At 44.3% G+C, this 25,000-nt stretch overlaps 1 protein-coding gene across 13 annotated transcripts in view; it reads left to right on the top strand.

The window, feature by feature from the left end:
* LOC143296424 (SPARC-related modular calcium-binding protein 1-like) overlaps positions 1–25,000 on the top strand; it is a 133,860-nt gene that overhangs the window by 46,119 nt on the left and 62,741 nt on the right. For all 13 annotated transcript variants that reach the window (XM_076608330.1, XM_076608342.1, XM_076608329.1 and 10 more), the window contains exon 2: positions 22,992–23,184. In XM_076608330.1, the coding sequence (XP_076464445.1) occupies positions 22,992–23,184 (193 nt within the window). The remainder of the gene's footprint in view (positions 1–22,991; positions 23,185–25,000) is intronic.

Genomic DNA, 25,000 nt, shown 5'->3' on the forward strand with positions numbered 1-25,000 from the left:
TTATTTGTTTTTTTCCTATCGAAGTGGATTTTTCTGCAGACTTTTTGCCAGGAACAACCCTTTTGTTGCCGTGTGTTCTTTTACGGGCGCTAAGTGCATGCTGCACACGGGACCTCGGTTTATCGTCTCATCCGAATGACTGGCGTCCAGACCACCACTCAAGGTCTAGTGGAGGGGTAGAAAATATCGGCGGCTGAGCCGTGATTCGAGCCAGCGCGCTCAGATTCTCTGGCTTCCTAGGCGGATGCGTTACCTCTAGACCATCACTTTACATGTTTTACGTGAATAGATGCTAACTGACAGCCGAGGTAAGGTCATGTTACACGCACAACAACCAGGAATGTCTTCGGTGGACATATCTCATCTTAGTCCTTTGCTTCTGTGACGGGGTGACAGAAGCTTCGCAGTGGGTACATCCTCCCATTCCGGCGGGTCTTTCGGGTTTTTTTCTCCCCATCTTTGCTGGCTTCTACAGGTTCATTCTTTCATTGAATGTTCTGTTGTTGTTTCTTGTTGTGTTTTCATCGTACGACCAACATCACTTTGCTGATGACTTCGTCGGGATCGATACATGCTTGGCCAATTGTCAGAAGAGAGAGAGAGAGAGAGAGAGAGAGAGAGAGAGAGAGAGAGAGAGAGAGCCATTTCTAGTCCCAAACATGAGTTCATTGAAGTCTATAATAAACTGTAAGATAGCTGTACGTACACTTACGACAGACATGATGGGGGAGGTGCGAGAGGAGGTGGGAGGAAGGTGGACGGTGGTAGGGAAGGATGGTGGGGGTGCTGCTGGTTGATTGCCTGATCGTGCCAGGACAACAAGGTGGATCGTCACCTCGCGCGCCTCACTGCCATCCAGAGCGCCCCCACCCCCACCCCCCGGTGTGACAAGAAACACTTGAGACCTTTCCCCGTTCTCCGTGAACTCATTCCATGCCGACAGGCGGAACAAAAGCTTCGTTCTCTCAGCCCACTTCAGCATCCAGGCAGTCGTTGTGGGCAATACCTTCTTTATTTGCCCTCCTCCCTCATTTCCTCAACCCCCAACCCCCACCACCTCCATCCACATCCTCTCATTCCCTATTTTTTGTGTGTTCTTTTTCTCAAGTCGCCTTTCTCTCTATCTCTTCTCACTTCCCAAACAACTTTTTTTTCCCCCCTCTTTTTCATTTCTGTCTTTGTCACTTTTGAAGGTGGGTGACGAGGTGTAGGTTTGCGTGACGTGTATGTCATCACCCTTCCGATGACTTCCGAGGGAACTAGTATGGGAAGGGTGATCGGGGTAGGGGTGTGGGACGGGTGATCGGGGTAGGGGTGTGGGAAGGGTGATCGGGGTAGGGGTGTGGGACGGGTGATCGGGGTAGGGGTGTGGGAGGGTGATCGGGGTAGGGGTGTGGGACGGGTGATCGGGGTACGGGTGTGGGAAGGTTGATCGGGGTAGGGGTGTGGGAAGGTTGATCGGGGTAGGGGTGTGGGACGGGTGATCGGGGTAGGGGTGTGGGACGGGTGATCGGGGTAGGGGTGTGGGAAGGGTGATGGGTAGGGGTGTGGGAAGGGTGATTGGGGTAGGGGTGTGGGAAGGGTGATCGGGGTAGGGGTGTGGGACGGGTGATCGGGGTAGGGGTGTGGGAAGGTTGATCGGGGTAGGGGTGTGGGAAGGTTGATCGGGGTAGGGGTGTGGGACGGGTGATCGGGGTAGGGGTGTGGGACGGGTGATCGGGGTAGGGGTGTGGGAAGGGTGATGGGTAGGGGTGTGGGAAGCAAACCGGGAATGGATGTGGTTTGAACATTTTTAGTTTCAAGAAACAAGGCGAAATACGGGGAATTGATCGCTCTTTTTTTTTCTTTTTTTAAATTATGGTTTCTACGCAGTTTGTCTTTTTTTCTTTCAAAATGGACTGCTCACACGCACGCACAGAGAGAAAGAAAAAGAAAAAAAAAGGGGGTGGGGTGAAGTCTAAGGTTTTGCATACGCCGCCAATGCATCATTCGTATTCAGCATTACTCTAGTGAGTTCACAAAATGGTCCTGAACATATCCATGCCCTTTCCAGAGAGAGAGAGAGAGAGAGAGAGAGAAACAATTTATTGTTAACAAGTGCATGTATTCGTTACTTGTATGTCTTAAACAAAAATCGGGCTGGATCGTCCACATACTTTTAAATATTTACTGCGTGAAGAAGAGAAACATTTCCGAGATCCAATTCCTATAAAATCAGTTGTATCGTTTCACAGTACATAATGTTCCGTAACAAATTTACACGCAATCTCCGGGCACGCGGGTGTCTGTAAGCTGGAGATTCCCGACCCTGAGACAAGCGAATGCTGGCGTATCTTTCGGCGAATTAGCTCGCGGGGGGGCGGGGGGGGGGGGGGGGGGGATTGGGAGGTTGGGGGAGGGGGGGGGGATTACGATCGATACTGAAGAAGAGTAACCTACGGATACTGAAGAAAGCTCACAGATAACAATGTTCACCAGGCCGCCTGTGCAGTAGCTAGGAGAGCAATATAAAAACAAAAACACCATATTATCACTTCACAGTCTAACACCTCCCCAAACCCGTGGGTGAACCTTACGTGGCGGCAATCCATCAAGAAAGGCATGGCTGACGCGATAATATTCGCCAGGCCGCCTGTGCTTGAGCAAGAGAACAATACAAAAACAAAAACACTCTGGTTATTATCATCTCACAATCTTAACACCTTCCAAAAGCCGCCAGTGGTGGCCTGGGGGATGGGGTGAGGGGAACCTTACGTGGCAGGCACTCAACAAAGGCAGAACTGACGCGACACCGACTGAAGAAGGGCTGGCGCATGGCAAGAGGCGAGTGGCGGCGGTGAGCGATCTGATTGGCGGTAATTGGGCGGAAGAGCGGAAAGAATGTCCCCAAAGCGCTCCTTTGGGCCGGGACACTCCTGCCTTCACAGCCACACACTTCAACTTCCAGAAGAAAAAAAAGTAATTCAGTCCCTTGGAGAGAGAGAGAGAGAGAGAGAGAAGAGCTGGGCGTTTACGGGATCTCTCGCGGCCTTGCTGGCTGACTGCAAGATCATCTCCTTCTGTCTCTGTCTCTCTCCTTCTGTCTCTTTTGTCTCTCTCTCTTTCTCTCTATCTTTTCTTTCTCTCTCTTTTTTCATCTCTCTCCCTCTCTTTCCCCCCTCTCTCTCACCCTCTCTCGTTCCGTAGGCATTCCAGTGCGCTTGAGTTCCGCAATGGGGCGGAGTGTAGGTGAGGGTTGGAGAGAAAGAGATGAAGAGAGAGAAGTGTGTGTGTGTGTGTGTGTGTGTGTGTGTGTGTGTGAACAGGTTCAAACCTAACAAAGCGAACTAACGAGAGAGAGAGAGAGAGAGAGAGAGTGTGTGTGTGTGTGTCATCAGGAACAAACCCAACAGAGCGAAACGGCAACAATGTCATGCAAATGGCGCCTGACCAAGGAGAAACTCGATCACTCAAGTGTTCAGCAAGAATCCGTTCGGCTCTTGCATCCTATGTCTTTGTTCCCCTCCCCATCCACCCTCTTTTAGCAAGTATATACATGAGATGCTGATGCAGGATTGTGTACTTTGTAATCATGGAAGCTAAGGAATCTGATGGGTTCCACGATGATTTTCATTTTTCAGGCCGTGTTTTTTGACTCACTTGTGTAAACAAAGTGAGTCTATGTTTTAACCCGGTGTTCGGTTGTGTGTGTGTGTGTGTGTGTGTGTGTGTGTGTCTGTGTGTCTGTGTGTCCGTGGTAAACTTTAACATTGACATTTTCTCTGCAAATACTTTTGTCAGTTGACACCAAATTTGGCATAAAAATAGGAAAAAATCAGTTCTTTCCAGTCATCTTGTTTAAAACAATATTGCACCTCTGGGATGGGCACAAAAAAAAAAGAAAAAAAAAGAAGCCTAATTATATGCAAACTGCATTTACTGTTATATTTATATTTTTTGTATTCTCTAAACTTGGCACTTTGACCTCTTATTCTGACACAACAACAAGAGGAGTCATTATTATCATTTTTTGTTCAAACAGGAACTTCTTTTGCTAAGCATGGAAGTTTTATTTATTTTGCAAATGTTTTGGTGCAGATAGTAAAAAAGGGAAATTACTCTGTAATTAATGCTAGGGGACTTAATTTATCACAAGTGAGTCTTGAAGCCCTTGCCTCTCATGTTCACAGTGTTGTGGTTCAAGATGTTGGTTCTTGCTTCGCGCTTGCATTTTGAATAATTGTTGTTAATGATACAATTACCTGTCCACTGCAGTCATTTTTGTGCGTGCGGTAACTATATACGCGAATTTTCGAGATTGTTTATTCCTGCTTACATAATAAAATTATATGCTTGAAGAATGGAACATTTCGACGGAAAAAAAAGAGATGAAATTGTATTCTGGAAGTTCGTGTATAAAAGTGCAAGAGTATTTAAAAAAAATCGAGAGAAACAAAAAACACCTTGCTCTCGTAATTTGTACCTACTGACCCTTTGTGACAGCTGTGCCTACAGTATTCAGTTCGCCACCGAAACGTCTGGGCCAACTATGTGGTATTATCAGTCACGTTCTTTTGATATGATTCTTTCGGCATTAACGTTTGGCTTTTTGAGGGAAAAAAATCGTGTTTCCCATGCGAATAGTGATGATGTGGAATCTGCTCTGTTAGACATGCAGCAGGAAAGGGATGTTTAACTGGCATACACAGCTTGATAGAAACGTCTAGAAATGTTTAAAAAAATTTATAAAAAAAGAAAGTATTTAAGAATACTGCGGTTCGATGTTAACTCCACGGGAGAACGTAGTCTCACCATATAAGCAGGACACACTCACAACTTCACTTGTGTGGACATAGAATGGTCCAAACTACGAAATGAACTCAAAACCAGTCACAGAAGCAATCCATGTCACGTTATTATCGATGTTGTATCGAGTCCGTGCTTACAGTTTCATTTATGTGCTGGTATGGAAGTTTGGGAGTGAGGAGTAAGCGTGTTTTGAACGATGTCATGAGTGTATGCAGTAAAATTGTGGGAATGAAACAAGCTAGTATGCAAGAGCTGTATGAAAGTCGAGTGGTTAAAAAAAAAGCAGGCAGATAGCAACTGACGACACCCATATTTTAGCAAAGTATTATGAGCTATTGCCATCAGGACGACGCTACAGAACTTTTAAGATGAAATCCAGAGCTCTGAAGACTTTTATTCCACGTTCAATCCACCTTTTAAATTCTTGAGAACTGTGTGTGTGTGTGTGAAAGTCCGTGCATGATAGGCTGTACCTTGTTCTAGTTGTGGTGTGTATGTGTGTGTGTGTGTGTGTGTGTTTACTGAGCTTAAAACGTGACAATTGGTTATAATGAATGTGCAATATGTAGGAAGAATAATGTGCAATATGCAGGATGAATGTACAATGAATATGTCTAATACTAACGTCCATATTCTAAATATATTTCTGTTTAATAATTACGATGTAATAATTAATTGCAATGTTTTTAAAAGCGAATATGTGAAATGCTTTTATTTGAGAACATATGTTTATTACTCTTGTTTAATCAAGTTATCCGCGTGTGTGGGGTGGGTGGTTGGGGGTGGGGGTGCGGTGCGGGTGTGTGCTGATTATCTGGTTGTGGTTTTCCGCAATTCATCTTTATTCTTATCTTATCTGTCTATTATAATCAATGTGCAGTATAGTAGGCTATGTTTATAATTATATTCAAATAATGTTTAATTCTTTCTGTTTTTTTACATTAAGAATGCTAGTTATTACCTGCAGTGTGTGGATGTATGTATGAAACGATGTATGTGATATTTTTTACATTTGTATCTTCGTAATATTTGTAGGGGCTGTTGTTGGCTTTTACAGTTATGGTCCCCATGTTGTTTACTTGTCTATGTTGTGATAATGCACCTGACCAAATTTCTCCAGTTGGAGATAATAAAGTTATTCTTATCTTATCTTATCTTATCTTCTCACACTCCCCACCTCTCTTAGAATCACTGTCGTTTTCGAATAGTTCAATCATTGATCTCGGTGACTGCAAGTTGTAGCCTGTGTCACTGCGATCGTTGGTAGCAAAGCCGACCTGACCGACTACAGGTACCGCCCCTGTCAAACGAACGCCAAATGAAACACGGTGGAGATATTCAGTCACATCATCCACGAAACCACATCGACAACGACTGAACTCGATCGGAACAACAGGAAATGTGTAGGCTTCAACCAGAAGTATTTGATACTTCTCTCTCCACCACAGGTTTATTCTTTATTTTGTTTCATTTCATTTGTTGAAATTCATGTATGGTCACGTTTAAACTTCTAGCTGTGATGACATCCGTCACATACTTAGTATGTATGTGTATCAGGACAGGACTTTGTATAAGAATTTCTTGTTGTTCTGTTCATCTATAACTGTGTTGTATTGTGACGCGTTCCAAATAAAATACTGTTAAAAGCAATATTGCACGATGACAGTTCATGCAGAAGAGAACTTGTCACATTAACAGAACGTGAGCTCCAATAAATAAGTAAATATATAGATAGATAGGTAGACAGACAGACAGACAGAGAGAGAGAATTGTGGACAGGAATTATCCTCAACGAACTGAGTTCAGCAAGGGGCATCCAATCTACAGATGCCATCCATAGCACTTATTGCAGAGACGTTTATATATATATATATATATATATATATATATGTTATTTCCAGTTAGTTTCTCGGGTGTCCGCCTCCCTCCCCCCCAATTCCCCACCCCCTCTCTTTCTATTTCTTTCTCTCTTCATTTAATCCAGGTAATAAATAAGTGCGCGTTCCAATAACAATGATAATGAGAAAAAACAAAAAAAAAAAAAACCCAAAACCAATAATAAACGAAATTTTAATAGCAACAAGCGGAATGATTATTTGAATGCTTGCTTACGAGCTCGATCACTCGTTCACTCACTCACTCACCCACTCTGTCTTTATATCTTCCTCTCTTTCTCTCTGTCTTTCACTGTGATGAGAGTGTTGTCAGTTCGGCCCACGTGTTGTCTGTCCCGTATTAATCTTGTGAGCAGGGTCGTACAAGGTCCACACGGAAAAGAGAAAGCGGCTGCAGGTGCAGTTAAGTATGTATGGATTTTGAAGATTTATTTCCTCCCAAGAATTGTGTGTGTCTGTGTGTGTGTGTGTGTGTGTGTGTGAAAGAGAGAGAGAGAGGTGGTCTAGAGTTCCTTTAGCACCAATTTACCAGCCCCGGTATTTGCCAAACGGCTACTACACTATCTCGCCTGTGTGCAAGACACCTGTGGGAGCGAGAGGAATAAAAGACGTGGAGAAGCAGAGGCCGCCACGTGCGCCGCACAGACGGAATGACCCACACCTTGGGTGACGGCTCGCAGCGCTGCTTATAGGTTTCCCCAGTGCACAGAGAGAGAGGAAAAGAGAGGGAGATAGAGGAGGAGAGAGAGAGGGAAGGGTGGAGGTGTTTACTGAAACGGAAAGCTGAACAACCCCACGTTTTAGTACTTTTTTTTCACAAATTTATTTGGATTTGAGGTCTTTTCAGGAAACTAGTTTACGTGAAGCGCCATTGTTTTCGCAGGTGCGCTGTGTTTTCATATGTGAAGTTTCCACGTGGTTCCTATTTGTTATGCTAACCTTTTTCTGTTCATATATCGTGGGTGCAGCGCCATTGTTCATTCGTTTGGGTTGGGTGAACGAATGCAATATTATGCGCGCAACCGTTTTGGCCTGCCTTTTCAAGCAGCTGTAATAATTAGTTTTCAGTGTGAGCGCATGCTTGATATATCGGTGTTTCCGTAACACATCCACCGCAAATAGAGGCTGCATGAAATCTGGCGTGCAGATTTCATCCTATGTATCCCTGCTGTATGTGCAGACACACAAAGAAGACGACGACAAATTAAGAGGCGTCTGCACATACTTCAGTCCGCTTCGGTGTCAGTTTGATTTTCAAGGAATTGTCAAAGCATGTGGGCAGATCCATATATGCATTACCACATCCACTGGAAACAAAACCAAAACAAGTACAAACAAAAATATACCGCAATGATCAGGTCCTTGAGAGAGAGAGAGAGAGAGAGAGAGAGAGAGAGAGAGAGAGAGTTTTAATGAACTTTGGCCATGGACCACAATTCAAAACCAGGGGGCTGTGGGTGGGCATGGGAAGGGGTATTATAACACTTGAATAGATGACACAATATCATAATGTTCATGGACTTGACATTAATTAGTTTTACTTAATTAGGTCTGAGTATATGATTTCTCCTTTTGATCGCATGGAAAATATATTTTGATACATGGCAATTCCTCTGCTTGTTGTTTGATCGAAGAAGTGAACTAAGAGACATATTTAAACAGTTTTGAAGAAATTTTGTCCGTAAATCAATATATACAGAACAAACAAACAACACATGGTATTCATTTTCTAGTTCACCTTGGCAAAAAGGACAATGCTTTAAAACATCATTTTCAGTGTACCTATTAACATTATTATTTAAAGGAAGCACAAGACAACGCCACTCTGAAACGAGAGAGAGAGAGAGAGAGAGAGAGAGAGTACATTAGGTCTGTATAAAAAGGGTAAAAAAAAAAAAGGTCTGCATGATCAGGAAAAATACAAACAAAACAAATCGTCTTTAACCCAACAAGTCGTGGCGAGAGTAGAACCTTGCAAGCCCCAAGGAAGAAAAAGTGTTCGTTCAGACTGCATGAGTTCCGCGGCCGTCAGCTGGCATTCAGTCATCAGAATTCCCCAAGTGTGCGTCATAGACCAGGTGCATAAATGTAGTTTCCTACTTTGGCTTTGGATTAAAAAAAAAAGGAGAAAAAAAGAGTCTATACTGAGTGTCCCTTTTTCGTGCATTGGACTGGAGTTCAATGGTTCAGTTCGGTTTGAACATGCCAGGCACGCCAGCTCTTTGCCTGTCTTAGAATTGAAGCCGTTCTGGCATTCTGGCCATGTCAGGCGGTGTTGACATGGAATGTAAGAGATCAAACGGGAAAGGGGCATAGTCCTATATCCTCACAAGATCTATGAGAAAACAGCTGGAGCAAGGCGTGGGCCGTGGGGGGAGGGGGTTGTGAATGGTGTGTGTGGGTGTGGGTGGGGTGTGTGTGTGGGGGGGGGGGGGGGGGGGATGGGGGTGACATGAGTTTCGGGAACATTGAATTACGTACCTTGTTGACTGAACACACCTGCGGGGCATAGATCTTTGCAAAGAACAGGGCCGTGAGAACAGAAACCATGCGAACATGCACGTTAAGGCGATGGAAGATAATAAGGCGAACATAAGAACGGAAGAACGCAGAGCTATTAGCACATAAATAAGCTGTGCGAATACATAGTTGTAGAAAGCTATTTGGAAAAAAAAAGAAAAGAAAAGCAGGGAAAACGGACTTATATATTTCTGAATCTACTGGGCAGACTAGATAGACTCGTTCAGTTCCTCTACCATGCATAACATTCTATAGGATTTTTGCTACTTTGAGAAATCTACCCACAATATCTATAGAAAAAAAAGGGCAAGAGAAATGAGTGAAGCTCGATATCATTCTACGGATACGGAATGATAAATCAATTACAGGCCATGCCCCCCACACCCCCCACCTCCCAGAAATGAATCTGAGACATACAGAGAGAGGAAGAGAGGAAAACTGTACGCTAAAGTACAAGAATACAGTGTGTAAAAAAAAACCACACAAAAAAACAAAACAAAAGCAAAACAACAACAACAACAACAACCACACACACACACACACACACACACACACACACACATGCCTACATGACACTCTCCTCCCTTCTCCTCCCCCCCCCCCCTCCAGTAGTATGACTCCTTGACCACAGTGGGTCGCAACAACAGCTGGGCGATACAGTTTTTAAAAAAAGAAAAAAAAAAGAAGAAGCACCGCAGGTGTCGTACGTACGGTGCCTATAAGGTGTATAGTACTACTCCGCCGCTGGCAGACCGCAAAGAAGAAGAAGAAGTAAGTATCGATATCGATATCAGGGTCGGTGAGAGAGGAGAGGAGCGGGCCCATTGAGGCGCCGCAAACCCAACACGGCCCCTGGCCCACAATGGGCGTATTGACGGGGCCAACTTATCGCCCTTCAACCACGCCGACACGCGACGTTGGCGCTGTGAGATTTATGGGCATCAAGAGCGCGAGGCTTCCACTTTAGACATCTGCACTGCCTGTTTTGTATATAAAAAAAAGAAGAAAAAAAAAAGAAGAAATGAAGTGAAACAAGATGAAAAGCTGTACGCTAAAGTACAAGAATACAGTGTGTAAAAACTACAACAAACAACAACACACAACAACAACAACACACACACACACACACACACACACACACACACACACACACACAAATATATATATATATGCTGTTGCTACCGAAAAAGTCCTGAAGTCCCGACTTCTTTATCATTTCCTTCCTTCTTTCTTTCTTTTTACTGTGTGGTGTTTATCTTTCTTCTTTCATTCCGATTCTTTTATTAGCAGTTTAATCTTTGTTTTATTCTTTTATTGATGTCCATTTTTAATCAGTAATTCATACAAGATTTCACAGGCATGATATGTGTGTATGTGTGTGTGTCTGGAGAGAGAGACAGAGACAAACAAACAGACAGAGAGAGAGAGAATTATGCATGACTTGGAGGGGACATGATGGAGATTTAATATCATGTTTATGGGCCGAGTACCAGTCTGAATCTGTCTCTCTCTGTCTGTCTCTCTGTCTGTCTGTCTCTTTCTCTCTCTCACATACGGACTCCCCCACATACATACCCCCCTAATTCCCCCCTCCCCCACTCACACAAACACAAACACACAATTTTCCTGGTTGAACAGTTAGTTCGTTTTTTGTTGGTGTTTTTTTGCTGATTGAGGAGAGAGGAACAGGGAAAGTAGTAATGATTTAAGGCATGGATGGGGTGGGGGAGGTGATGGATTTTCGCCTAAAATCACTATTGTGGATAGACGTTAAACAAACGAACGAACGAGCGAACACACACACACACACACGGTATAGAATGGCAGCAAGGTAGGACTTTCTCTCCCCATCTACCAACCTCACCACTTTTTTTTTTTTTTTTTTTCCTTCCCCTATTCTGCATTCAGATGTGCATTTTTCTTCCTCCACCTCTCATCCACGTCTGACAACCACAGGTGCGTGGCAGTTTACGGTGCTTGTCTTTGCGAGGTGGGGGTTGGGGGGTTGAGGGGAACGGTTTATTGGATTCATTATGTCTTCAGGATAAGCGGAACAACGCGCAGGTGCAGGGCGGGAAGGGGGTGTGGGGGGCAGGGACAGCGAAGGCTTCCCACCCCCACCCCATCCCCCTGTCCCGTTTTCCCCATAGTTGTACCCGAACGTCCCTTTTATTTATTTATTTACATTTTCATCTATTTATTTGTGTAGTGTGTGTGTGTGTGTGTGTGTGTGTGTGTGTGTGTGTGCGTGCGCACGCGCGCCGGGAAGAATATATATATATATATATATATATATTTCTTTTTACATTGCAGCAGTACTTTTTTATGTATTGGAAGATACAGGTGTCAACGTGGCTGCTCTCTCTCTCTCTCTCTTTATATATATATATATATATATATATATATATATATATATATATATATATATTCATTCGAGTCGTTTGCTTTTATCTCATCGCATCAGAAATTGCAGAGTTTTTTGGTTTGGATTTCTGCGCTCTCTCTCTCTCGCTCTCTCTCTCTCTCCACAGGTGAAAAAATATTAATTCATTCTCGTTCTCCGTCTCTCGGCTGTCTCTCCCTCCCTGTTTGTCTGTCTGTCTCTATTCAAAACACACACCAGGCAGAGTAGCTGGGTATATGAGCGAACTGGGAAACAGGCGAATCGAGATCACCGATTATTTTAGTCAAGGAACAGGGGAATCACAGGACTGGATGTCAGGTAGCGCTGAGCTGTCCTCCAACCAGGGTCCACAGCGGGGACCAGCCAGGGACCAGACAGTAAGTACCACCACTGTGAGGGATGATAGGTATGCGGGCTGACAGGACGGGGGTTGATAAGAAGAATAGAAGGGTGTCTACCTGTTTGCAACCTCCTGCTGTGCTCAGTCCGCCCTGAAATGAGCAACACAACGGCGTTGCTCAAGTGGCTGGTTGTGAGCCGCAACAAAAACCCCACAGCCGTGTTGTGTGTGGAGGCACATGGATGGCTGTTGTCGGCTGTTGGAATTCCTCTCATCTTGACAAGCACGTCTTGTCACGTTGGCCGAACCTACAGGCTTTGAGCTCTGGATTTTTTCCCCCCAAACTTAAAAAAAAAAAAAAAAAAAAAAAAGGGGGGGGGGGGGGGGGGGGGGGGGCAGAGTGATGGTAGATTGTTACAGTGAGTGTGAGTGGAGAGAGGTAGGATGGGACGGGGTTGTGGAAGATGGGAGGAAAAGAACAGGTATGCAAGAAAGGGGTGGGAAGGTGGTAGGTTAGGGGGGATGATCGAAATTCTGGGCATGTCTCGCCGCTTGCAGTACGTTCACTGGGTGTCGCAACAGACAGTGAGAAGAAATATATATTTTTTTTTGCTTTTTAATGACCAAGGTGAGATGAATACAAAGTGTTTTATACTTATACAAAGTATGTTCTGATCAACGGCAAGCCTTGAATCTATCAGTTTCTTATCCGGATGCAATAGTTCATGGATGGTATTTACAAAGGAAATATTTCCAGCTCTGATACCACACAGTCTGTTGTGCTATAAACGATTTTGATTTACCATCGGTGGTATCAGACTAGAACTAATGAAAACAACAACAACAAAAAACAACAACAACAACAAACAAACAAAATGAACAAAACAAGGTGAAGTAATTCATGGATGACATGTAGGTATTTCCGAAACGTAGTGCATTTAGATTTCCCCTGAACAAATAAGTTGACTTTGAGAAACACAAATCTGTTGTTATCATCCTTGTCGGGATCCACCACGTGAAAGAATAATAGACTGGCGCATTGTTGACCTGCTGGACACAGCATTAAGGCTTACAGAGAGAATGTATGTGGCCTGCATGTTATGAAAAATGGAAACACACACACACACGGGGGTGGTGGGGGGGACGTGTAGGGTGTGGGGGGCAGCGAGGGACTCAAGGCAGAGAGATTGGGGAGTTCACTGAAGACGATCTCGTCAAATACGTACGGCCCAGGAAGAAACCCCATTGTTGGGGGGTCCGGGGAGGGGGGGGAGGGGGTCTAACACTAACTAACCGAGGACCACCGCAGAAACGTTTGCTTGTGACAAAAAGTCTGGGTCCGGGACGGGAGGTTCGCTATGTTGCTTTTTCACTGCAGGCTGCCTGCCCGTGAGGAAGATACGTGCTTCTGATGAGAGAGCACCTGGTCAGGCCCTCTTTTCCATTGTCTCTGTTGTAGCTTTCGGCACGTGCCTCCGTCATAGTATATGATGATGTACCCGGAATAGTTTGGGGTGTTGTGGGGGAGATGTTTGTGTGTGGGTGGGGTGGTGTGGTAGCACAGTCGTTAGACACTGGTGTTTTGGATGTTTTTCTGTGGTGGAGTGAACTTGTATAGCAAGTATGAATGGGAGAGATCAAGGATGGGCCCAATTTGATCAAGTACGCACGTGCTTGCGTGTGTTGTGATGTGCAGAATCACTTTACAGAATGACTTTTTTTTTTAGTTTGCTTTTGAAGCGTTCGCATTTCCTTTTTCAGCCGTAGTGCATGATGGAAATGTTATAACTGTTGTTTTTTTTGTTGTTGTTGTTGTTGTTGTTTTGGTGGCATTATGGGCAGATGGTTATTGCCGGTCCCATCTTCTGGGTGATAAAAGGTAGGCGATGTCGGGCACTACAAGGGTATGATTCCGTCTTCATAAGCAAATTCTTACGACTGGCAAGTTTGCGTTCGAGATGCCTTTATTTTATTTTATTTTCAAATTCGTATTTCTGAAGCACACACGCACATAAACGCCCGGAAACGCACTCTCGTTTACATGCACTTGCGTGCGTGCGGAAACACACACACACATGCACGTGCACCTATGCATGAACTCACAGAGGAATGTCAAGCTCTATATTTCTTGTTAGGGATTTCTCTTTTTATAAAGTTTCACCTCAGCTTGACCAGAATAATCATGATAGTTCACAAATCATTTAAATTAGTCACCACGGCAGCATTTCATGGCCGACAGGCCTGTTATGACATGCACAAACGAGCTGAAATAAGACCTAGGAGTTAACGTTGCATGACACCACGCAAAGTTTATTAGCTAACAGAGTTTATCTGTACGTACTTTAGAAAAATACATAGGTTCACTATTCATCTATTTTTCCGGTGTTTTTGTTTTGTTTTTATCATATTAGGTTTTCTTCTTTCAGTGATTAGTTAAAACTTAACGAAAAAAAAATTCTTTATTTTCATGATGTAATACTGATGGGGGTGTGATGGGTGGGTGGTGATGGAGGGGTGGGGGGGGGATGCAACAAGTGTGTAAGCCTGTAAAAGAAGAAGACGTGGTGACTAATGATATATCTCTTCATGTTTACCCTCCTCCAGTGGTTAGGCAGTACAAGCACACACGGCTGCTATGCCCGCCCTCTTCTCGTACATGTCTAGACCGTGAGCAGCAGCTGCGATGACATACGCTTATCCGTGACAAGGAAGGGAGGAGTGGGGGGTGGGGGTGGGGGGTGGGGCGAAAGTAACGGCGTGTGTATGGTGGTCCGCCATGTCAGGCAGGGGATGGGGTGGGGGGATGGGGTGGAAATTGGAACAGATCTCTGTGCACAATCCTCTCCGCTTTATCGCTGCACCTGTGTCTTCCTTGCTGACGCACGAATAGTGTGATGAGGCGATCGGCAGGGAGGGAGGGAGGGAGAGAGACAGACAGACAGAGAGAGAGAGAGAGAGAGAGAGAGAGACAGACAGAGAGAGAGAGAGACAGACAGACAGACAGACAGACAGACATATAGACAGAGAGAGAGAGAGAGAGAGACAGACAGACAGACAGAGAGAGAGAGAGAGAGAGAGAGAGACAGACAGACAGAGAGAGACAGACAGACAGACAGACATATAGACAGAGAGAGAGAGACAGAGACAGACAGACAGAGACACAGACAGAGAGAGAGAGAGACAGACAGACAGAGAGGCAAAAAAAAAAGTGTAAAAAAAAAAACCTCCAAAAACTCATCTATCATACCTCTTTATCTCAACATAATCAGCGACTCCGCACCTCTCTCTCTCTCTCTCTCAGCCTTTTGTTTTTGTCACCCCCCGCCCCCCGCGCCCCCCGCTTCACTCCCAACAAGGCGGCCACATATCAAAGTTGTGGAAAGACATGAACAGGTGCATCGTTATTCACTCAGCACCTCTCGGCTGCGTGCGAACTCACTATCGTCTGAGATGAGATGGTGTATGATCATGATTGTGGGTGTTTTAACGTTAACGTCACCACATAGTTTTCTCCCCCACAGAGCACTTTGGCAACTGTGCAAAAAAAAAAAAAAAAAAAAAAAAAAAAAAGAAAGAAAAGAAAAGAAAAAAAAAAAATCCCTATCTTTTGCTTTCGTGGAGAAAAGACAAGAAAGAGTTTTAAAGTGATCGAGGTATTTAATCGAATATGTTATTCACACAACAACGCTTTCCAACGAGGATGCTTTATTCTCTCTGTCTCTGTCTGTCTTTGTTTGTCTGTCTGTCTGTCTGTCTCTTTATATATATATATATATATATATATATATATATATATATATATATATACAAACGATTATTCCAATGTTTCGGCATCTACTCATCCTCATGGGATTTCAATGACAAATTCGTCAAGAGTAGTCATATATAGATTTGATGTGGAAGGGGGTGTGGGGGGCGATTGAGCTTCCCAAAAAGAACAATGGGGTGTTCAAACATTAAGGAATACAATATACGACTACGAACACGTGAAGTTTGTTTTCGGATCTGAACCCAGTGTGCATTGACATGGAAGTAGTCCTCACTTTCAGACAATGGACAGTTTCATCATGAACGAAAACAAGTTTTCCGAGACAGAAGTTAGGCACTTGTTTCATAGCTTTGGTATTGTTCTCAGCAGGCCCGGTAGGTGTTAGGAGTGTCACAGTGATAATTAGTAACGCATCTGAGTTTAATTAATGTTCGCAGGAGACAACAAATCAAAAACGATAGAACACGAGAAAGCACAAAATATCTTTAACTTTCTTTCGGTCTGTCTGTCTCTCTGTATGTATGTATGTATGCATCTCTCTCTCTCTCTCTCTCTCTCTCTCTCTCTCTCTCTCTCTATATATATATATATATATATATGCGCGTGTATGTACGGTGGATTTGTTATTGGTTATTTATTTATTTATTTTTTTTAATATCAAAGAAATCATTTTAGAAACAAACACATGGAAGATAGGTCGTTCATTGTAGGGTCAAAGGTCTGACTCACATTTCCACCGACAGTGTTTTGAGCAAAAGATTGTTGTAAATATCAAACCTGGATTAACCGCGACCGCAGTGATACACAGTCCTCCTTTGCCAAAGCCATTTAATGAGCTGAACAATTATTGAGCGGTCAGCAAACAGGAAATTAGCTCTTAACCTGTGACCGTACGTGCATCCATTCTCCAACCGTGTGTGTGTGTGCGTGCAGATGTGTGTGTGTGTGTGTGTGTGTGTGTGTGTGTGTGTGTGTGTGTGTGTGATGTGATGTGCTCTCAGTAGTCATTTTGACATGCCTGAAGTGTTTAATCATGACTGATTAATCAAACATAATAATAATAATAATTTTATTTTTGTATAGCGCTATAAGCATAAGCAAGCTCTAAGCGCTTTACAATCCAGTACCTAAAGTGAAACAAGAAAGCATATAAAAAGTAGTAGAAACATAAAACAAAATCATTAATATTATAAAAAAAAAACACAATGCATAAAACTCACAAAGTAGCATACTATCAATACTACAACTGTTACACTCCAACACTCACACTGACACCACGCACAGACACACACATGATTAAACGGCTGAGATGACAGCAATTTTCACTTAAAACACATACATGTAAAAAGGAACATAACTGTAATCTGCGTGCCACATATTTTGTAAAAATTGTAAAATAAATTTTTGGATGGAAAAGGTAAAAGGGGTAAAAAAATAGGGTCATTCTCCATTTCGAACCACACCTCCACCATCCATCTACCCACTCCCATTCTCTCTACTCTCCCATCACACACATCACACACAACAGCACTATTGAGTTATGACAGGTATTTTTTAAAGAGATAAGTTTTAAGATTTACTTTAAAGGTAGATACATGAGTTGTTTGGGAGCAATAGGCAGAGAATTCCAAGTTGTTTGGCCGAAGACGGAAAATGACCTCTTTCCACAGGAGTTTAGGAAGTATCGGGTTGTTAACAGTTAGCTGGGAGGAATCAAGAGATCTCATTGTTCTGTTTGGCAAGTACAGGTTAACAAGCTCAGAAAGATTCGAGGGTGTGGTATCACAATTCAGGCACTGAAAGCATAGGCAGGCAACTTTATATTCAATTCTGGCTTGGACAGGGAACCAGGGAAGTGTCCGCAGGAGAGCAGTAGCACTCTCTCTCCTCGACTTTTTAAGGACGAGTCGAGCTGCACTATTCTGTATTTTCTGGAGCTTGTAGAGTTTATCATTGGGAAGGCCAGCAAAGAGAGAATTACAATAATCTAGGCGGGATAAAATGAAGGCAACAGCAAGTTTGTTTGCGGCATCAACAGACATGAAGGGGCTTATTTGACTAATCTTACGAAGTTGAAAGTAAAGAACTTTACACAGGTGGTTCACATGGGTTTCCATCGTGAGGGATGAATCGAGGCAAACACCAAGATTGCGGACAGGACTAGAAAAAGAAATTTATATGCCAGAACAAATGATAGACGTTGAACTGTCTGCCTCCCACTTCTTTCTCCCTCCTTCCTTTCTTCTTTTTCCTCGCGATTACGGGCATGCACACATACCTCACCTCAGTGACACACGCGCGCGCGAGGGTGGGAGCACACACACACACACACACACACACACACACATACAGTCTCTCTCTGTATCTGTCTCTGTTTTTGTCTCGGTTTCGGTCTCTTTCTCTGTTTCTGTCTGTCTCTGTCTCTCTCTCTCCTTGCCTTCCCCACTGCTATTCACCGGCTTTTCAAGTCAGCTGTATAATAAGGAGGGCTGCTATCGGGGATCAGCCAAGCTGGCCTGTGTGAAGTGGTAGAGTCGTAGTGTGGTACTTGAACATTACTGTCCCCGGAGCCACAGGGGGTGTTCACCCGCTCGCGGCCGCGCCGCCCCCACCCCCACCCTCCCCCCTCGCCCTCCTTGCCCCACGTGTTTGAGGTGTGAAGTGGGTGAGGAGTGGGGTGGAGAGGAGGTGGTGAGTGCCACCGTGTGAGTGTGAAGAGAGCCCAGGTGTTAACAGTAACCGGCCCCCTTCAATAGCCCAGGTGTCTCTCTCTTTTTTTCTCAGCCGCCCGCCGATCGACCTTGTGTCGTTCTAGAACAACAATCCCCACCGTCAGCTTTCCACCTGGGACGGTTTTTTTTTTTTTTTTTTTAATTTTTTTTTAAAGATTGTGTATCGTTTTGAAACGTTTCTTCACTGGGACAGATTATGCAAATCTGCTCCTCACAACAGTCAAAAAAAAAAAAAATTGAAAAGAATATTTGTATGTAAGGTATGCTATTATGCAATGAAGAAAAAATGGGAAAAAAAGCCTTCCGCACCTGTCAGATAATATGGCAAAAAGCATACAGTGTCGCGTTCCATGGAGCGTCCCGATGTTGTATCGGTATTGTTGAAGGCCTTAAACTTATGAAAAGGGTGATCTCCTCCCTGAATGAATAATACAGCCATGCTCTATGGGCCGTACATATTCGGAAAACACCCTTAATTATAAAAGTATCGTAGCCAGGGTCATAAAGTACAGTCACACACACACACACACACATATATATATATATATATATATATATATGTGTGTGTGTGTGTATGTGTGTGTGTAACTGTATAATATATGTGTGTGTGTGTGAGTGAGTATATATATATATATATATATATATATATATATATATCTATGTGTGTGTGTGTGTATGTGTGTGTGAAAATGCAACAATTAGAAGGCCATCAAGCAAACTTCATACTCCATAAGGATGACATATCAAACATGTTTCCTGAGTGTCGAAAACACAAGAAACTGTAAAATGAACTCATCCCTTGCAGTCTGTAGAACAATCCTCGCGGCCAGCCATCAGCACATCGGCAGATCCCTCAGCCCGCTGGAAGCAAGGAGAGGACTTTTACGTGTATGACCGTTTTTAATCCCGCCATGTAGGCAGCCATACTCCGATTTCGGGGGTGTGCATGCTGGGTATGTTCTTGCTTCCATAACCCACCGAACACTGACATAAATTGTAGGATCTTTAACGTGCGTGTTTGATTTTTTGCTTGCGTATACACACTAGCAGGTCTGCACGTATGTTGACCTGGGAGATCGGAAAAATCTCCACCCTTTACCCACCAGGCGCCGTCACCGAGATTCGAACCCGGGACCCTGAGATTGAGTGTCCAACGCTTTAACCACTCGGCTATTGCGCCCGTCAAATGATAATCATCAAGTCTCTGTGAAGGAAAGGAAGAATGTTGCAGAATGATAAGACGCTCAGCTGCCAATAATAGAGAGTCCGGAGGGTGTGGGTTCGAAACTGAAAATGTGAAAGAAATTATCTGACCGAGAAGAACATTCTCAGTCGATATAGGAGTGAACAGACAGATTCCAATTCAGGTGGGTTTTTTTTGTTTTTTTTTTTTTTTTTTTTTTTTGTTTGTTGTTGTTTTTTAAGAAGAAGAAGAAGAAGAAAAAAGTGTTCTCGTATTCTCCACTCGGGAGGCGTGGCATTCCATTGCAGCCTCAACGTCTGTGGTTTCCAGTTGTCAGCTTCCCAGAAAGTCTTACACAACATCAGAAAAGCAGCTCCCGAGCCTTCTGTGTAGCACATACCTTTCTTACAACTTTGTTCAGGCATCCACTGGAAGGAATGTGGGGCTTTTGAATACAAACAAAGAATGGTGTGGATTTGACAGAAAATATGATTTGACATGCAGTTCTGATATGTTGCGGTTTACACCTCCCCCTCCCCGTCTCTGTCTCTCCCTCCCTCAAATACACCCTTCTGCGTAGAGAAACACGCATCTTCCCAACCGTTTTTGTTCTTTCTGGTTTAACAGCTGGGAATTTGAGCATGATGCTGCATGTTTGTATTTGAATACGATGTCTGCACACACACACACACACACACACACACACACACACACACACAGACGCGCGCGCGCGCGCATATAAACACGAACGCACGTGCACACTCACACACATGCGCGCGCGCATACACAGAACAAACACGAAATCAAGGATAATTGTTACTGGTTACTAAAAGACTGGTCGTTTTTACTTTTCTTTTTTCTTTTTTTTTTTTTTTTCCTTTTTTTTATGAAAAGCACAGGTATGCATTTACATTTATGGATTTCGTTTCCAAATTTAAAGGGCCTACGAAATCCTACGTCTGTAGGAGCCAGTTCAGTTTATGTTTTATTCTTTTCTCTTTTTTTTTTTTTTTACTTACTATTATTGTTATATATTATTATTATTTATATTATTAATATTTACATTTTGGCCCAAGGGTCAAGAGGAGCAGGGGCGTCATTTGCGGTCCGTGTCACCGGTTAGCAAGGACCTCCGACGTACCTGCGGTTTTTTTTAAATCCCGTGCTTTTCTCTCCCCTTCCTTGCCCTGTTGGGGTCAGTGGAGCTGCAAGGGGGCAGGAGTGCACGTGTTGTTTGGATAGCTACAGCTGGAGACAGTGGGTGTCTGGGCTGCAAGAGAGGTCTCGCATGAACCGTGGGCAATCGAGTCGTTAGTTTTTGCAACATGGAAGAGTGTAACTAATTAAGCCTTTCCTACAGACTTGGTTGGGCAAGCTTGTGTTTTGCGTGTTGTCATTTTGTTCTTGTTGTTGTTGAGTCGGGCTGGGTTGAGAAGAGGAAAGGGGCAGGGGGACAAGAAGCACATTCACACACACACAGACCACGCGAACACCTGCGGTGGTGACCCTGTTCACATGCAATCTCAGCTCTCTCAACAGGTGTGACACGCAGTGTGTGTGTGTGTGTGTTTGCGTACGTGCGTGCGTGTGTGTGCGTGCGCGCGTGCGTGCGTGTGTGTGTGTGCGCGCGCGCGTGTGTGCGTGTGTGTGTGCGCGCGCGCGCGACAGAGAAAACTTTCGTTGTGGAAGGCCTGCCATTGCTTTCCTCAATTTGCCTCTCACCTGTGACCTCAGTTCAAGTTTTCGCATCACTTATCGCACTGTGTTTTCTTCAGTTTTCCACCTTCATTTGTTCTCACACTGAGAAATAATAATACTAATACAGCAAACGCTTTTGAATAAGGTTCAATCTCTTTATATTCTTGTCGTTCTTTTTTCATTCCCTTGCCTTAAGTCCTTTCTTTCCTATAGTTTAAGGAAGTATATTGTAACATGAATGTGGATGTTTACATTCCATGTAGGTGTTATGATTAAAAATTGCAGTATATAACAGTGCAACGCGTATCATTGCACTATCTTACAATGGCCTATATGACATTGAGTCGCAACGGAAGCATACTGTACGCAAGGCCCGAGCAGCATCCATTGCCACAACAGCACCTACTCGCTTGTGTCCCAGATGTGGTCGAGAATTTAGGGCTCGGATTGGCCTCATCAGTCACCTGCGGACCCACAGCCATACATTTTCCATCTGATTTTTGAAAGCATGGTCATCTTCGAATATGAAGGACGAACATCACATTACATTACAATGCATGCGTTACATGACAGTGCGTTGTACTGCATCAGTGCCTTGCGTTGTATTTCATTTCAATGCCACATTGCACTGCTGTACAGTGTATCATATTACGTGAGAACACATCGCATCGCATCACTTTGCATCACATTACATCAGATCGGGTATCTATATTTGTTTAAAAAAAACCCATTTTGTTTGTTCAGCATATTTAGCTGTGCTGTAGGAAGGAAGGAATTTTGTTCAAATGTCCCTGTCGTACATACTGATTGTGGCTGTTGTGTATGTGATCTTTGCTCCTGCGGCCTTATTAAAGTTGTTTTTTTTCATTTTTGGAGATGATGGATTAATCTCTGCTTGCCATTACCCTGTCTGATTCTGGTTGTGCTTGGTGTGATATTGAACCTATGTTATTCTTTTCTTGCCTTACCATGTCTGATTTTGGCTGTGTGATTTTGCACATGTGGTGCTCTTACCTTACCCTACTCTGTCTGATTTTGGCCAAATCAGATGTGATCTTGCATTTGTGTTAGTATTTTCGTTTCTTACCCTGTCTGATTTTGGCTAACCCAGGTGTGATCTTGCACCTGCGTTAGTCTTTTTGTGCCTTACCCTGTCTCCGTTTGGCTAAGTCAGGTGTGATGTCGTATTTGTGTTAGTCTTTTCTTGCCTAACCATGTCTGATACTGGCTGTTTGATGTTGCACCTGTGGTGGTCTTTTCTTGCCTGACCCTGTCTGGCTTTAGCTAATTCAGCTGTGACCTTGCATTTGTGTTAGTATTTTCGTGCCTTATCCTGCCTGATTCTGGATAATTCAGGTGTGATATCGCACCTTTGTTAGTCCTTTTGTGCCGTACCGTGTCTGAAATTGGATAATTCAGGTGTGATATTGCGTTTGTATTGGTATTTTCGTTCTTTACCCTGCCTGTTTTTGGCTAATTCAGGTGTGATGTTGCACCTGTGTTAGTCTGCACATGTGTTAGAATTCAGGAGTAATCTTGCACCTGTATCGTAGTCTTTTCTTGCCTTACCCTGTCTAGGTTTGGCTGTGTGATCTTGACACTCGTACACGCGCTAGTCTTTTCCTGCCTGACCTCTCAGTGTCTTGATTCTGGCTGTTTCAGAGCCTGTTCCGCTCTCTGCGGGCGTCCAGCTGCTCCGTGGACTGTAGCTCCGCCGAGCCGGAGCAGGTATGCGGCACGGACGGCGTGACGTACGCGTCCCGCTGCGAGCTGCAGCGCGCCAAGCAGTGTGACGGCAAGCGCGGGGCCCAGGGGGCGCGCGTCAAGGTGCGCAGCAAGGGGCCCTGTCCCGGAGGTTGGTTTTTTTCTTCTTCTCTCCCCCCCCCCCCACCCACGCCCCCCTGTCGTCTGTATATATTAATGTTATTATGCCTGCATTTCCGTCTACGATAACAATAACATTTGCTGCTGCTAATACTACTACTACTGCTACTACCGAGAGGTACAGACACATGGAAATTTGAGTAACACACGTATGGGCGCATCCGTGAAGTGGATGATACTCGTCTGTGTGATCCCAGTCTTCCCATTAAAATTTGAAACCCGTGGCACAATCGTCTGTGGGTAGTAGCCGGTTTTAGGCCGAAAAAAGAAAAAGCATCCATTGGGAATCAAATCCGCGTCATATCAGCCGTAATTTCGCGACGCTTACCACTTCGCCACGGTGGATGGTTACCTTTTCGGTGTTATTCAGTTTGTTCCTTGGAATGTCCGTGATACCAACTTTTCTTTCTCTTTTCTGTATTGTGGAATTATTTTCGGTGATGAAGCCGAGAAAACTTTGGTGATTGATCACCGATAATCTGGGGATGATAAATTAAGCGGAAGACTCAGCATGGCCCAGTCTCATTTGCCATGAGGGGCTAAATGGTTGGGATATGTATCATGAACTGTGTTGTGTGGGTTTGTCTTAGCGGTTATTTTTGAAGATGTGACAGTTTTGTGTTGACGCGGTTTTGTATTTGTATGGTTTGACAGTCCTGATAAATTATGGCCCAGTGCGGTCGGCTGGATGATAAGCAACAAGAACATGATCACCGATGTACGAGTGAATGATTGTTTTCAACACGAAAGACGGTGTTTCATTTGGCCAGATAACCGAAGCTGAGTGATTTGTAGTCAGATTTGCCCCAAGTCGTGGCCAGCACTGATCACTGATGCCGCACTGGTCGAGCAGTTGAAGATTCTTTGGGAGTGCCGATCCGAATAAGCGTTCTTTGCTTTCAAGAAGACAAGCAGATGATGAGATGATGGGAAGAAAAAAAAGGGCTCCGTTCTGGTGGAGAGGGATACGCTGAGGAAGAACGGAAAGAAGGGAAGCATAGAAACACAATACACTTTCACAACTCAGCCTGAACACTTCTTTTCGTGCTCAACAGACTCTTTCTTCTTTTCTTTTTTTTCCCTATTACCCACCCAGCCCTTTTTTTCTTCTTTTTCTTCTATTCCTTTGCCTCCTCCCCCCCTCCGGCCCCTTCCCCCCACCGCCCCTTCACCCCCCTCCACGCCCCCTCCCCCCCGCCCCCCACTTTTTTTCTGGTGGTTTCTTCTTTCTTTTCTTTCTTCCTTTTTTTTGTTTGTTTTTGTTTTGTTTTGTTGGTTTTTTGGGGGGATGGGGGTTTCGCGCCTGGGTGCTCCCGCATGATTGCGTTGTAATGACAAGCTTGCACGTGCAGCACAGCATCGTCAGAGGCGGGATCGTTAGCGCGTGCTGAGCTAAATCCCTCCCTGGCGGCGTTGCCATCCAGGCGAGGTGACTGGAACGTGTTTGCGGGGCAGTGTGTGGCTGGCAGCGGGGCGTGAACAATGCAGGCGGCTTTGGCTCCTCTGTGTGTGTGTGTGTGTCTGTGTGTCTCTGTGGCTGTGTCTGTGTATGTACTTGTGTGTCTGTCTGTGTCTCTGGAGTTTGAACAATTCAGCGTGTTTGGCTGTGTGTGTATCTGTGTGTGTGTGTGTGTGTGTGTGTGTGTGTGTGTGTGTGTGTGTGTGTTTCTGTCAGTCAGTCTCTCCCTCTATCTCACTGTCTCTTTCTGTCTTTCTGTCTCTCTCCCCACACACACGTTCTCACACATGCACACACACACACACGCGCGCGCGCACACACACACACA

The sequence above is a fragment of the Babylonia areolata genome, chromosome 21 (genome assembly GCF_041734735.1).
Source record: "Babylonia areolata isolate BAREFJ2019XMU chromosome 21, ASM4173473v1, whole genome shotgun sequence".
Classification (NCBI taxonomy): domain Eukaryota; kingdom Metazoa; phylum Mollusca; class Gastropoda; order Neogastropoda; family Buccinidae; genus Babylonia; species Babylonia areolata.